At 40.1% G+C, this 15,119-nt stretch overlaps 1 protein-coding gene, 1 non-coding gene and 1 pseudogene across 2 annotated transcripts in view; 1 reads left to right on the top strand and 2 right to left on the bottom strand.

Annotated features, from left to right (window-relative positions):
• Window positions 1–15,119, bottom strand: part of CFAP300 (cilia and flagella associated protein 300) — a 38,936-nt gene that overhangs the window by 23,197 nt on the left and 620 nt on the right. The window contains exon 3 of the mRNA XM_032167232.2: window positions 4,260–4,335. Coding sequence (XP_032023123.1) covers window positions 4,260–4,335 — 76 coding nt within the window. The remainder of the gene's footprint in view (window positions 1–4,259; window positions 4,336–15,119) is intronic.
• LOC116477579 (small nucleolar RNA U13) lies at window positions 4,797–4,900 on the top strand. The gene has a single exon (XR_004250543.1). It is a non-coding gene; the product is annotated as a small nucleolar RNA U13 (small nucleolar RNA).
• LOC116477591 (small nucleolar RNA U13) lies at window positions 6,170–6,260 on the bottom strand (annotated as a pseudogene).

Raw genomic sequence — 15,119 nt, 5'->3', positions numbered from 1 at the left:
TTTATAGCAGCATCATTTAGTCCTTTGGGTATATACTCAGTAATGGGATGGCTGGGTCAAATGGTATTTCTAGTTCTAGATCCCTGAGGAATCGCCACACTGACTTCCACAATGGTTGAACTAGTTTACAGTCCCACCAACAGTGTAAAAGTGTTCCTATTTCTCCACATCCTCTCTAACACCTGTTGTTTCCTGACTTTTTAATGATCGCCATTGTAACTGGTGTGAGATGGTATCTCATTGTGGTTTTGATTTGCATTTCTCTGATGGCCAGTGATGATGAGCATTTTTTCAGGTGTTTTTTGGCTGCATAAATGTCTTCTTTTGAGAAGTGTCTGTTCATGTCCTTCGCCTACTTTTTGATGGGGTTGTTTGTTTTTTTCTTGTAAAGTGGTTTGAGTTCATTGTAGATTCTGGATATTAGCCCTTTGTCAGATGAGTAGGTTGCGAAAATTTTCTCCCATTTTGTAGGTTGCCTGTTCACTCTGATGGTAGTTTCTTTTGGTGTGCAGAAGCTCTTTAGTTTAATTAGATCCCATTTGTCAATTTTGGCTTTTGTTGCCATTGCTTTTGGTGTTTTAGACATGAAGTCCTTGCCCATGTCTGTGTCCTGAATGGTATTGCCTAGGTTTTCTTCTAGGGTTTTTATGGTTTTAGGTCTAACATGTAAGTCTTTAATCCATCTTGAATTAATTTTTGTATAAGGTGTAAGGAAGGGATCCAGTTTCAGCTTTCTACATATGGCTAGCCAGTTTTCCCAGCACCATTTATTAAATAGGGAATCCTTTTCCCATTGAATCCAGCATATAAACAGAACCAAAGACAAAAACCACATGATTATCTCAATAGATGCAGAAAAGGCCTTTGACAAAATTCAACAACCCTTCATGCTAAAAACTCTCAATAAATTAGGTATTGATGGGACGTATCTCAAAATAATAAGAGCTATCTATGACAAGCCCACAGCCAATATCATACTGAATGGACAAAAACTGGAAGCATTCCCTTTGAAAACTGGCACAAGACAGGGATGCCCTCTCTCACCGCTCCTATTCAACATAGTGTTGGAAGTTCTGGCCAAGGCAATCAGGCAGGAGAAGGAAATAAAGGGTGTTCAATTAGGAAAAGAGGAAGTCAAATTGTCCCTGTTTGCAGATGACATGACTGTATATCTAGAAAACCCCATTGTCTCAGCCCAAAATCTCCTTAAGCTGACAAGCAACTTCAGCAAAGTCTCAGGATACAAAATCAATGTACAAAAATCACAAGCATTTTTGTACACCAATCACAAACAGAGAGCCAAATCATGAGTGAACTCCCATTCACAATTGCTTCAAAGAGAATAAAATACCTAGGAATCCAACTTACAAGGGACGTGAAGGACCTCTTCAAGGAGAACTACAAACCACTGCTCAATGAAATAAAAGAGGATACAAACAAATGGAAGAACATTCCATGCTCATGGGTTGGAAGAATCAAGATCGTGAAAATGGCCATACTGTCCAAGGTAATTTATAGATTCAATGCCATCCCCATCAAGCTACCGATGACTTTCTTCACAGAATTGGAAAAAAACTACTTTAAAGTTCATATGGAACCAAAAAAGAGCCCGCATCGCCAAGTCAATCCTAAGCCAAAAGAACAAAGCTGGAGGCATCATGCTACCTGACTTCAAACTACACTACAAGGCTATAGTAACCAAAACAGCATGGTACTGGTACCATAACAGAGACATAGATCAATGAAATAGAACAGAGCCCTCAGAAATAATGCCGCATATCTACAACTATCTGATCTTTGATAAACCATCATCACTTTCTTTAGAACTGGTTCACTTCCCAAAAGAATGCCTCTTCACCTATTTTAAAAAGCTGCTTCTTTTGCTTTAAAAGGGCCCCAGAGGAAAATAAGAGGGGGGTATATCAGAAAAAGAAATATAGCAGAAAAAGAAAAAGTAAAAGGAGATAAAAATGAGCTAGTGGAAGAGTACTAACATTCCACTAGAACTTCTACTTCTGAAATAGTGTTATTATTCTTCTGTCCTATTTTTCAGAGTATTTATAATTCATCAAGTCAGGCACATGAGACATTTGAGAACCTCTTTTTGCAATGATTTTTTCAAAAATTAGTAAAAAGTTAATGCTATTTTGTGTATGTACTAACGTGGGGAGAGGGTTGAGCACTTATTTCAGGGGGCCTTATTTTTTCAAATAGATTGACTGAAGTTACTGTAAACATGTTTTATAAACACTGTGATACATGGCTCTGATTATTTCTTTTTGAAAATTTTGAGTTGGGCAAATATATTCTCTCAGATACTCAGTTTAATTTTGTGAGTAGTCTGTACCAGCTTTTTGCTCTATAAATTTTGCAGTAGTCTTTAGCCAAAAGCAATAAAATCTGACCTACTACGTCTAACATCATGAACTGTTTGTAATCCTGTTCTTGACTAATACTTTAAGTTACTTTTGTGTAATTTACCAAAATACATCCCTAAACAAAAAAAATCTAATTTAAAATGCATTTTATTGAGTATAAATCCATATCACCAATCAGATTCTCCTTCTAAATGGAACGTTGCTTTTATTCATTCTGTTGCTTAAGATACCTCAACCTAAAATTTAAAATATAAGCTTTCATATTTTTTTTTCCAAAATAGTCTTATATTAACTCTCTGCTTTCTTCCTTGGCCCAAGAGTTATGGAAGGGACTTAAGTGAGTGTTATTAAGTGTTTAAGTGTTTGGGTAATTTTCTTAAAAAAAATTCTGGCTCTTTCAATGTATTACGAAATAATACATTATGAAAATATAATCTAGCTGGGCGCGATGGCTCACACCCATAATCCCAGCACTTTCGGAGGCCGAGGCAGGTGGATCACTTGAGGCCAGGAGTTCGAGACCAGCCTGGCCAACATGGCGAAACCCTATCACTACTTAAAAAAAAAAAAAAAAAAAAAAAAATTAGGCTGAGCACGGTGGTTCACACCTGTAATCCCAGCACTGTGGGAGGCCAAGGTTGGCAGATTTACCTGCGGTCAGGAGTTCAAGACCAGCCTGGCCAACATGGCGAAATCCCATCTCTATTAAAAACACAAAAATTAGCTGGGTGTGGTGGCACACACCTGTAATCCCAGCTACCTGGGAGGCTGAGGCAGGAGAATCGCTTGAACCTGGGAGACGAAAGTTGCAGTAAGCTGAGATCATGCCACTGCACTCCAGTCTGGGTGACAGTGAGACTCTCTCAAAAAACAAGCAAGCAAAAAACCAAAAATTAGCTGGGAATTAGCCGGGTGTGGGGGCCCACGACTGTAATCCCAGCTACTGGGGAGGCTGAGGCATGAGAACTGCTTGAACCCAGGAGGCACCACTGCACTCCAGCCTGGGTGACAGAGTGAGACCCTGTCTCAAAAAAAAAAAAAAAAAATCCTGTGGTTGGCTGATTCCTCTGTGAGAAATCCATGTACCCATGTACTCATCTCAATTTAGATTTTGCCCAAATATCCCCATATCAATGGACTCCTTCTTGATCTTTTCTCTCTGGGCAGAACTGACCACTCTTGCCCACACTTTTTAATTTTTTTTTAGTTTTTGAGGCAGTCTAGCTCTGTCACCCAGGGTAGAGGGCAGTGACACAATCTCAGCTCACAGCAATCCTCCACCTCCCAGGTCCAATCAATTCTCCTTCCTCAGCGACCAAGTAGCTAGTATTACAGGTGCTCGCCACCACGCCTGGCTAATTTTTGTATTTTTAGTAGAGATAGGTTTTCACCATGTTGGCCAGGCTGGTCTTGAACTCCTATACTCAAGTGATCCGCCCGCCTCAGCCTCCCAAAGTGCTGGGATTACAGACGTGAGCCACCATGCCCGGCCCTTGGCTACACTTCTATGGTAGCACCTTTGACACATTAGTACACACACACACACACACACACACACACATTTTAACATATCAAGTTCCTTTAGTACAGGTTTTCTTATTTACCTTAATGTTCCCTATATCTAGCAGAGTACAAGGAAAATACACAATACTTTTACATGAATAAAAAGAGAAAAATTGCTCTTATGTGTTAAGCCAGGATAGTAGCAGTAGACTCCCAGGAAAGAGATGCAGGGCAGGACTGGAACAGCTGGTCATACTTAATCTTGATGTATCAAACAGATGAGTCATTCACAATTTATATTTTAATAATGAAAATTCCTGAGGCAAAATTTTGTTATAATAGTAAAATAGTATCTGAAAAGACGAAAATTTTATTTACCTAATGTGATCCATTGTCCAGAAGAATCTGAAAGTAACTTCAAATTGGGAATAACATTTGGGTCTTTGAAAAAAGCCTAAAATACAAATTTGAGGGGAATAAGTTAGATATTTTATTATAAATGATAGTAAAAATTAACATAACTATAATCTCGTTTAATTCAAATAGGACAATTTTAAATTGGTAAAATGTCTGAGTAATAAAGAGTTTATAAATAAATGAAGTTTTATTACATTCGAGTTGGAACAGTATGAACATTGTGTGTCCAAGTACAGAAGTCTTTGGAACTTAATTTAGAAAATAATGATATACAGTAAACATTAGGAGGTTATATAATTTTGAAAACTTTGTTTTCCTTCAATCTTGCTTACTGAAGTGCCTTAGTAACAACTTACATACTAGATCTAAATCCAAAAGTAACTGTCACTTTAATTCTTTCCAAAAGGCATGTAAAAAAGTGAAAAATCTAACTTCCTAAAAATGAAACGTTTTCTGCACGGCAAATGACAACAAAGCAGGTAAGAGTTTTAGTTCCAGATCCTTTTGTAGTTTATGAGCATGATGACTGGGTTTTCGCAGGTATGTGTGAGATGTGCCATCCTCGAACCTTGTTATGATGTCGGCATATTGTCAGTCTGACATGAAAGAAGAAAAAAATATATAAAATAAAAAAGAGCTTTAGTTCTAGGCACCAGCAGCTGACTCAAGCTGAAAAGGCAGAAGAAAATTTATTAGAAGCATCTCAGGGAGTCCACAAAATGTTCTGGAGGTGGAGGGCATCAGGCTGAAGGCTGGACCCAGGAACAATCCAAAATCATATGCAGAACTGCCCTCATGAGGAAACTGTCACCCTTGCTGCAGCCCCACCAAGCACTACAGTTGATCTTAGCCAAAAGGCTGAGAAGCGATAGCCCCATCAAGCACTAGAGGAAGCCACCACCACCCCTTTCTCCTATTCAAGTACTAACCAGGCCCAACCCTACTTAGCTTTCAACATCAGGTACATTCAGGGTGGTATGGCCATAAACATCAAGTACTAACCAGGCCAATCCTGCTTAGCTTCCAACATTCAGGGTGGTATGGCCGTAGGCATCACCATCACTCCCTTCTAACCTAGGCCATTGCTGTGCCAGGTCTGTCTGGCCTGAAAGTGGTCTCTGCCACTACCTTTGCCAAAGAAATGAATTCTGTGTGTGCCTCCTTCCTTAAGTTGCTCACTTCAAAATTCCAGTCTTGCACTTATGAGTCTGTCTGTAAACCTAGATCCCACGCTTACGATCTGGATGCAAGGGAGTTCCTTGCATTTTGGGAGGTTTCACTTGGACTTCCCAAAAGTTACCCCCAAATTGCATGGTTGTTCACAAGGTGCTGGACAGCCAGAAAACATAATGTCTGTGAAGAGCAATAAATAAAAGAAAAATAATAGACCGAGAGAAAATATTTGCAACACATATGTTAAAATGGAGAAACTGACATCCTAGTGATTAAAAAAAAACCAAATGTAAGAAAAACTGACAAACCTAAATTTTCTTTTGCCTTTTCAGCTTGAGTCAGCTGCTGGTGCTTGGAATGAAAGTTTTTTTTTTTTTGAGATGGAGTTTCACTCTCGTTGCCCAGGCTGGAGTGCAGTGGTGCGATCTCGGCTTACTGCAACCTCTGCCTCCTGGGTTCAAGCGATTTTCCTGTCTCAGCCTCCTGAGTTGCTGGGATTACAGGTGTGTGCCACCATGCCCGGCTAATTTTTTGTATTTTTAGTAGACAAGGGGTTTCACCATGTCGGCTAGGCTAGTCTCGAACTCCTGACCACAGGTGATCTGACTGCCTTGGCCTCCCAAAGTGCTGGGATTACAGGCGTGAGCCACCGCACCCAGCCTAGCTCTTTTTTATTTTATAATTTTTTTCTTTTTTCATGTCAGAAGGGTAATGTGCTGACATCATCACAAGATTTGAGTGTGGCACATGTCACCAAAGGATAAAAATAGGCATATAAAAAATAAAAATAGGGCTAGGCGCGGTGGCTCAGGCCTGTAATCCCAGGACTTTGGGAGGCCAAGGTGGGTGGATCACTTGAGGCCAGGAGTTCAAGATCAGCCTGGCTAACATGGCGAACTCCGTCTGTACTGAAAAAATACAAAAATTAGCTGGGCAAGGTGGCACACTCCTGTAATTCCAGCTACCCGGGAGGCTGAGGCATGAGAATTGCTTGAACCTGGGAGGTGGAGGTTGTAGTGAGCTGAGATTGTGTCACTGCACTCCAGCCTGGGTAACAGAGTGAGACTATCTTAAAAACAAAAACAAAAACAAAAGCTCAAAAAACAAACAAACAAAAAAACCCCACAAATAGCCAATAAACTTTAGGAAAAGATGCTCAATTTCAAGAGCAGCGAAAGAAATGAAAATAAAATCCAGAAGATACCACTTTTATCCATTACATTGCCAAGATTTAAAAAGACTGGTAACTTTTGGTGAGAGCACCAGAAGACATGCACTTTCACAAGCTGCTGGCAGAAGTGTGAATCTTTATAACCCTTTGGGAAAGTAATTTGCTATTATCTTGAACAATAAAAACATGCATATCTCATCCAACAAACTCTACTTTTGGGTTCTGAAACCACCAGTGGATAAGATTTAGGTATAAGGAGTTTTTTGTTTTAATATAGTATTGTTTGTAGTGTCAAAACTTGGAAACAATTTCAATGTCTAGCAGTAGAAAAACAGTTGAATAAAATATAGTCCATCTGTATCAGACAGAATACAGCCATTGGAAAGGAAGTATTAGAATAGAATGTAAGCTCCCTAAGAGGAGGGGTCCTGTTTTTCTTATTCACTGCTATCTCCCAGGACTTACAACAGGGCCTAACATATAGCACTTACTAAATAAACATCCCCTGAACAGACTATGTATTGATTTTGAGGAAAAACTATAAATACTTTCAGTTAAAAAAGGGTAGTTTAGGGCCAGGCGCAGTGGCTCATGCTTGTAATCCCAGCACTTTGGGAGGCCGAGGCGGGCGGATCACGAGGTCAGGAGATCGAGACCATCCTGGCTAACACGGTGAAACCCTGTCTCTACTAAAAATACGAAAAATTAGCCGGGTGTGGTGGCGGGTACCTGTAGTCCCAGCTACTTGGGAAGCTGAGACAGGAGAATGGCATGAACCTGGGAGGCAGAGCTTGCAATGAGCCAAGATCGTGCCACTGCACTCCAGCCTGGGCGACAGAGCAAGACTCCATCTCAAAAAAAAAAAAAGGGTAGTTTAAGAGTAATGTGTATGGCCAGGTGTGGTGCCTCACGCCTATGGTCCCAGCACTTTGGGAGGCTGAGGCAGATCACTTGAGGTCAGGAGCTCAAGACCAGTCTGAGCAACCTGGTGAAACCCTATCTCTACTAAAAATACAAAAACTTAGCTGGGCACGGTGGTGTGCACCTGTTGCCCCAGCTACTCGGGAGGCTGAGTTGGGAGGACTGCTAAAGCCCAGGGGAGTGGAGGTTGCAGCGAGCTGAGGTCGCACCATTGCACTCCAGCCTGGGTGACAGAGTGAGACCCCATCTCAAAAAAAAAAAAAGAGTAACGCATGTGATAAAACAAAAGAAAACCTCTATACATTTATATGAGCATAAAGAAAAGTATGTAAGAATATGTATCATAGGCCAGGTGCGCTGACTCATACCTGTAATCCCAGCACTTTGGGAGGCCAAGGCAGGCGGATCACGAGTTCAGGAGTTCAAGACTAGCCTGACCAACATGTTCAAACCTTGCCTCTACTAAAAATACAAAAATTAGCTAGGCGTGGTGACATGTGCCTATAATCCCAGCTACTCAGGAGGCTAAGGCAGGAGAATCGCTTGAACCCCGGAGGCGGAGGTTGCAGTGAGCTGAGATCGCACCACTGCACTCCAGCCTGGGTGACACAGCGAGACTCTGTCTCCAAAAAAAAAAGACGAATATCAAACCACTTGCTTCGGAAGTGGTGGTTACAGACTCGTGGTAAGAGGAGGGTTGAGAGGGTAGGGAGTAGGAGTAGACTGGGATAAGACTGACATTTTCTATGAATTATTCTTTGTTGTTTAAATTGTTACAATAAATACTTTCATTTTTCAACATTCCCTTCAAGTGATCACTCACTTTTCCTTCTTGAGAGAGGAATACCTTCTTGAGAGAGGAATCTAAACTGTCTCACTTTTTTTTTTTTTTTTGAGACCAAGTCTCGCTCTGTCATTCAGGCTGGAGTGCAATGGTGCGATCTCAGCTCACTGCAGCCTCCACCTCCTGGGTTCAATAGATTCTCCTGGCTCAGCCTCCCGAGTAGCTGGGACTACAGAAGTGCGCCAACACACCCAGCTAATTTTTGTATTTTTAGTAGAGACAGGGTTTTGCCATGTTGGCCAGGCTGGTCTTGAACTCCTGACCTCAGGTGATCCATCCATCTCAGGCTCCCAAAGTGCTGGGATTACAGGCGTGAGCCACCGAGCCCAGCCTCACTTCTCTTATCTACTTCTCATTCCTCTCTATCTGGTTCCTGCTCCTATCACGTAATGAATAGTACCTTTGACTTCCTAATACTAAAATCCAATGGACAGTGCTTGCCCTCATGGGCAGGCAGATAGTAAGAGAGGACACAGTAACATGCCATGTACACTACAAAAAAGTGCAGGTGCTATCAAAGTACAAAATGGGCAGACATAATCTAATGGCATTGGGAAGAAATGTTAACATAGAAAGAACATTTAGGTTTAGATCAGAAAGTTGAGTAGGAGTTAGCTGGGCAAAGGGGTATACTGGTAAATGTTTAACAACTGGCCACTCTTCCTCCCCCAAAAAGCCCTGATTATAGCATTTGCCTGTTTCCATGGTGGATTTCAAGTTGCCAACAGTGTAACAACCAGCAAACAAAGATTCCTGACAGTCTAGCAATCAGGCTCTCCTAAACTGGTTCCCAGTATGCCACTGGAATTACCATTTTTTAAGGGAGAGAAAATGGTAAGTGTGAAGGCTGTAAGGTGAGAAAGGATGATACATTACGTTCAAGGAAAGTGAAGAGGTTTGGTGTGACCCAGAAGCAGCAATGGTCAGATAAGGCTGGCGAGTTAAATTGACCTTGTAGTCAAGTGAAGAATTTTAATCCTGATCTAAAATTGATCTATATCTTGATCAGTATTTTGATCTAAGGGCAGTGGGAAAACACTGAAGTTCTTTTTCTTTTTTCTTTTACAATTTTATAATACGGACAGAGTCTCACTTTGTTGGCCAAGCTGGTCTCAGACCCCTGGCTTCAAGTGATCCTCTTGCCTTGGCTTCCCAAAGAGCTGGGATTACAGGCATGAGCCATGGCACCAGCCACACTGAAAGTTTTTTTTTTTTTTTTTACGGAGTTTTGCTCTTGTTGCCCAGGCTGGAGTGTAATGGTATGATCTCGCCTCATTGCGGGTTCAAGCGATTGTCCTGCCTCAGCTTCCCAAGTAGCTGGGATTATAGGCGCCCGCCACCATGCCCAGCTAATTTTGTATTTTCAGTAGAGATTGGGTTTCTTCATGTTTGTCAGGCTGGTCTTGAACTCCCGACCTCAGGTGATCTACCCACCTCAGCCTCCCAAAGTGCTAGGATTATAGGCATGAGAGCCACTGTGCCCAGCCTTTTTAAAAATTTTATTTTTTAATTAATTATTATTTTTTTTTTTTGAGAAGGAGTTTCACTCTGTCACCCAGGTTGGAGTGCAATGGCGCAATCTCAGCTCACTGCAACCTCCACCTCCCAGGTTCAAGTGATTCTCCTGCCTAAGCCTCCTGAGTAGCTGTGATTACAGACATCTGCCACCATGGCCACCTAATTTTTGTGTTTTTTAGTAGAGACGGGGTTTCACCATGTTGGTCAGGCTGGTCTCGAACTCTTGACCTCAGGTGATCCACCCGCCTCAGGCTCCCAAAGTGCTGGGATTACAGGCTTGAGCCAGTGAGCCTGGCTAGACTGAAGGTTTTTAAGCAGAGGAAAGAGTTATCAGAATCATCTATTTTTCTTTAAAGTTCATTCTGGCTGCAGTGTGGAGAATGAATTGAAGGGCTGGAAAAACACTGGCTAGGAGGAAGGTTACTGTTGTAATCATGGAAGAGCTGATGTCCTCATCAGTCAAGGAGATACCAAGTGGGGAGGTAGAGAAGTAGATGGATTTAATGTTATTTAGGAGGAAGAAACAAATGGAGAAGGAAGATGACTCCTGGGATTTCTCTTCATGAAAAAAAATTTAATAAATGCTATTTAACAAGAAAGAGAACAGAGAAGAGATGTGAGCTGAGGAGTATTTACAAATGTCTACATTATGCCAAGCCAGACACAGTCCCTGTTCTTATGGAATTTACATTCTAGTGGTGAAGAATTAAAGGTAAACACATTTTTTTTCAAAAAGGTATCATATATACTTAATTGTAAAAAGATAAATTTTCCCCAAAGTTATTTCTAGACAAAAAGCAAGTTGCCTTATGACATTTTAGTCTTTCAAATAAAAGAATATTCATGCAAGTATTTTAATTTATATAATGGTACATTTTGAAAAAGACACATAAACTGGAATTAACCTCAATTAATATTGGTTTTGAATGCATTTTACGCCTTCTGAAAGAATCTATTAAAAAAAGAAAATTTAATTCAGATTTAGTAATTATTCCTGGAGGTTATTAACTTAACAGTTACATGTTAGATGTCATTATAAATGGAGCAGCAGGTCAACTGGCCTGCAGTGAATTGACCTAGAACCAAAGGAAATGAGTCTTTATAAGGGACCCTCAAATAAGGCAATGCAAGTTACATTATTGAGATTACAATTATGTGTCTAATAAGTGAATTTTTAAAAAACGTCCTAATACATGTAAATTGCATTTCTGGCTTGTTATGGAATTTCCAGTAAGGCATTAGAAGAGATTTTCTGTATCTCAACTTTAGGAAAGCTGACTGTGCTTTGGAAAAATATAAGATGATTCCTAAACTAGTTACAGTAATAACAAAGATACTGATGTCAAAATGCATGTGAAAATGTTAAATAAACTTGTTTCATAAAATGTGAAAGTAGGCTGGGTGTGATAACTCACACCTGTAATCCCAGCACTTTGGGAGGCTGAGGCAGGAGAATTGCTTGAGCCTGGGAGTTTGAGACCAGCCTGGGCAACATAGTGAAACCCTGTCTCTATTAAAAATAAACAAATAAATAAATAAAAATGTGAAAGTGGAAAAAAGATAAGTTTCTCTGTTTTTAATTTTCTTATTAATTTTTACATCCAGCATGCATACTGGACAGACAATATTTCTAAATTATTTAAGTATATATTTGACTATATTATCTATCTGGCAGACTGATGGTTTCTAGTTCAATATCAATTCTTTCTTCCTTAAGGAATCCCATTTTTATTTGGGACAGCAATGTGCTCAGCTTAGTCTGCATTTCCAGCCTCCCTGGGATGTGGGAGGCCTAAATTCTGGTCACATGCCTAAGTTCTCGTCATGAGATGTAAGCAGAAGCGTTGCGCAGGCTTCCAGGAAAGCTCTATAAATTAAGGCGCTTCCTTGCAGTTGTTTATGTGGAAAATTCTCCTTATCATCCCCAGTCCCATGGTGAAGATGTCAACACTATATACTGAGCCCAGAGCTTTCTTGAAATCCAAAGTTAAATGTTATATTCAACTATCTAGAATACTGCCACTTGTATGTACCTCAAATTCAGCACGCCTAAAACTGAACTCATTTTCCTTGTAATTCTTCCGTGTTTTCTACACATTTAATGGCATCATCAGCCACTCGAGTCAACCAAGCCAGAAACTTGGGAGTCATACTACATGTCCCCCTCTCCTTTACTCTCAATATCTTACCATTCCTTAAGCCTTTCTCCTAAATCTGGGCCATACTGGTACTCAATATTATCATGTAACTGTCTAGAAGACAACAGTTTCCAATTTAGTGTCACTACTTCCTGACTCAGTCCTAACAACTCACCCTCCACACTTCTGCCAAGGTGATCTCAATATTTTAACATTTAAAGTCTTTCTTAAAACCTTCTCCTTCTTAGCCAGATAAAGTCAAAATTTCTTTGCATGGCACAAAAGGTCTTCTGAAATATTATCCCACCCATCTCTCCAACATTATCCTTGCCACTTCATCTACCTGATGAATTCCTACTCATCTTTCAGGCCCCGCCTTAAGAGTCCTGTCTTTTATAAATGCTCTTCTGACCACCTCAGTCAAAAATGATCACTTTCTCTTTTGTGCCACCAAAGTACCTTATGCCTCTGGTATGTATTGTATCACTTCTCTCTCTGCAATGCAAATTTTGGTATTTCCCTCGCTTTGTGTCTATTCATCTAATATAGACCTAGGAACTAAAGAAATGTTTGCCAGATAAATGTTTCCTTCCATCCATTTATCATCTCACAAATACATTTTTGGAACATAATTTGTTTTTAAATTGAAAGGGAAAATTCAAAATCTGGAATTCTAGTTTAAACAATTACTCTGTTCAGTAATGAGTTTTTGTAGTAGAAACAGCATGGTTTCTAGAGTCAAAATGCCTGGGTTCTGCCCTTTGCTGAATGTTTTTGCATAAATTACGTAACCTTTCTGAATTTTAAGCTATAAAATGGAAGTCAGAACACCAAACTTGGCAGATTGTTGTAAAGATTAATGATAAATGTAATATAAAAAGTGCTGAAAGCTGAATCTGTGCACACTGGAGTCACTACTGCTATAGAAAAATACTTCATAAAGTAATATAGAAATTTTTTTTTTTGAGACAGGTTCTTACTTTGTCACCCAGGCTAGGGCGCATTGGTGCGATCACAGCTCAAGCAATCCTCCCACCTCAGCCCCCCAAGTAGCTAGGGCTACAGGTGTGTGCCACCACACCCAGCTAATTAAAAATTTTAAAAAAAACAGCCACAGGGTCTCACTATGTTGCCCAGGCTGGTCTCAAACTCCTGGGCTCAAGTGATCCTCCTGCCTCAGCCTCCCAAAGTGCTGGGATTACAGTTGTGAGCCACCATGCCCTGCCTCAGACTTTTTTTTTTTCTTAACATTTCTAGCTCCCCAAACTATACATGCCTTGTAAGCTGGGATCAGGTCTCTTCATATTTTTAATACCCTCTAGAGGGACACAGTAAATATTCAACAACTATTTATTGAATAAATGAATTATATTAAAATTTTTACAGTATTCTAAAATTCAGTGACCTCGAATCCTGATCTTTAAAAAAAATTATAGACAGCCAGTACTGGTATAAATAAAAAATATAAAAAACTACACAATAATCTAACCATGAGTATTTGAGAAATGTTATTAATGTCATTATCAGTAGCATTATTAATATAATGGCACTATAACACTATCTTAGGGAAAGGGAGATAGATATTTAACCAATTTACTCTCTGTTATGGGTTGATAGTGTCCCCCCAAAATTTACATCCTTCCTGAAATATCACAAAGTGACCTTAGTTGGAATTAGGGTTGTTGCCGATGTAATTAATTAAGATTAGGTTATGCTGGGCCCTTAATTCAATATGACTGGTGTCTCTATAAGAAGAAGAGATGCAGACACATGAAGGGAAAAGGCTATGGGACTGACAGGAAGAGAAGAAAGTGCTGCAGCTGCAAACTAAAGGATGCCAAGTGTGGGGTGGCAACTGCCAGAAGCCAGGAAGAGGCAAAGATGGATTCTCCCCTACAGGTTTCAGAGGAATGATGGCCCTGCCAGCACCTTGATTTAAGACTTCTGGCCTCCAGAACTATGACGCAATCCTACCTAATGTTCTCCTTTCTCCATTTCCTCCTATTTTCTTTACTGCCCTTATCACTATATGAAATAATCAGATTTTTTTTTTTCATTTATTGTAGTCTTGCCAAGGCCTGTACAATCTTTGACAGCTGGGCTCTTGTCTTGTTCCTCCTTGTATCCCCAGCACTGGAAGGAATTCCTAGCACATGATAGGCCCTCAGGAATTGTTTGTTATGCCAAACTATAAACCACAGTCAATGCATGAAGGACATGAATGGCAGAGAATGAAGATAATTTCATAAACCATAACAGTATTTTCCATTTGATTGAGGAGAAAAAATACCAGGATTGAAAATAATGGACTAAATTTTAACAAACACACCAAAACTTAAACTCTCAAGTGAGTTTTACCTCTCTCAAAGTAGTCACCTCTAGTAGTCAAAAGACTTATTCAAATCACTGTGCTACGGCTTCAAACTTTTTTGGGGGAATTCCTCATTTGGAACTGCTGGTAGAGCCTGAAGCCCAGTTCTCAGAGTGGGTGTGATGTTGAGAAAAAAATCAAAAGTAATTTGGAGCTAGTAAATAAAGCGGTGATAAACCTGTGTGATAATATTTAAAATATTTTAAAATGAGGTGTGCCTATTTAAAAAGAGAAGCTGGGGGTGGTGGCTTACGCCTGTAATCCCCAGCACTTTGGGAGGCCGGGGTGAGCGAACTGCTTGAGCCCGGGGATTCAAGACTAGCCTGGGTAACATAGTGAGACTCTGCCTCTAAAAAAATTTTTTTTAATTAGCTGGACGTGGTGGCCTGCACCTGTAGTCCCAGCTACTCAGGAAGCTTGAGCCCTGGAGGTCGAGGCTGCAATGAGCTGAGATGGTGCTACTGCACTTCATTCAGCCTGGGTGACAGAGAAAGACCCTGTTTCAAAAAATAAGTAAATAAAATAAAATAAAACAAAATAAAATGAAAGAAAAATAAACAAAGGGAGAAACTAATCTTCTAGAGAGCGCGCGATCTTCCGGAACTGCAAAGTTCCCTGAGGCAAGATACAAGATGCTGAAAGTAGAGAAAGAATGAACTAAATGACAAATTTATCATGGGTGATT

This window comes from Hylobates moloch, unplaced genomic scaffold (genome assembly GCF_009828535.3).
Source record: "Hylobates moloch isolate HMO894 unplaced genomic scaffold, HMol_V3 SCAFFOLD_11, whole genome shotgun sequence".
Taxonomy (NCBI): Eukaryota; Metazoa; Chordata; class Mammalia; order Primates; family Hylobatidae; genus Hylobates; species Hylobates moloch.
This window is presented reverse-complemented; position numbering and strand designations above follow the sequence as displayed.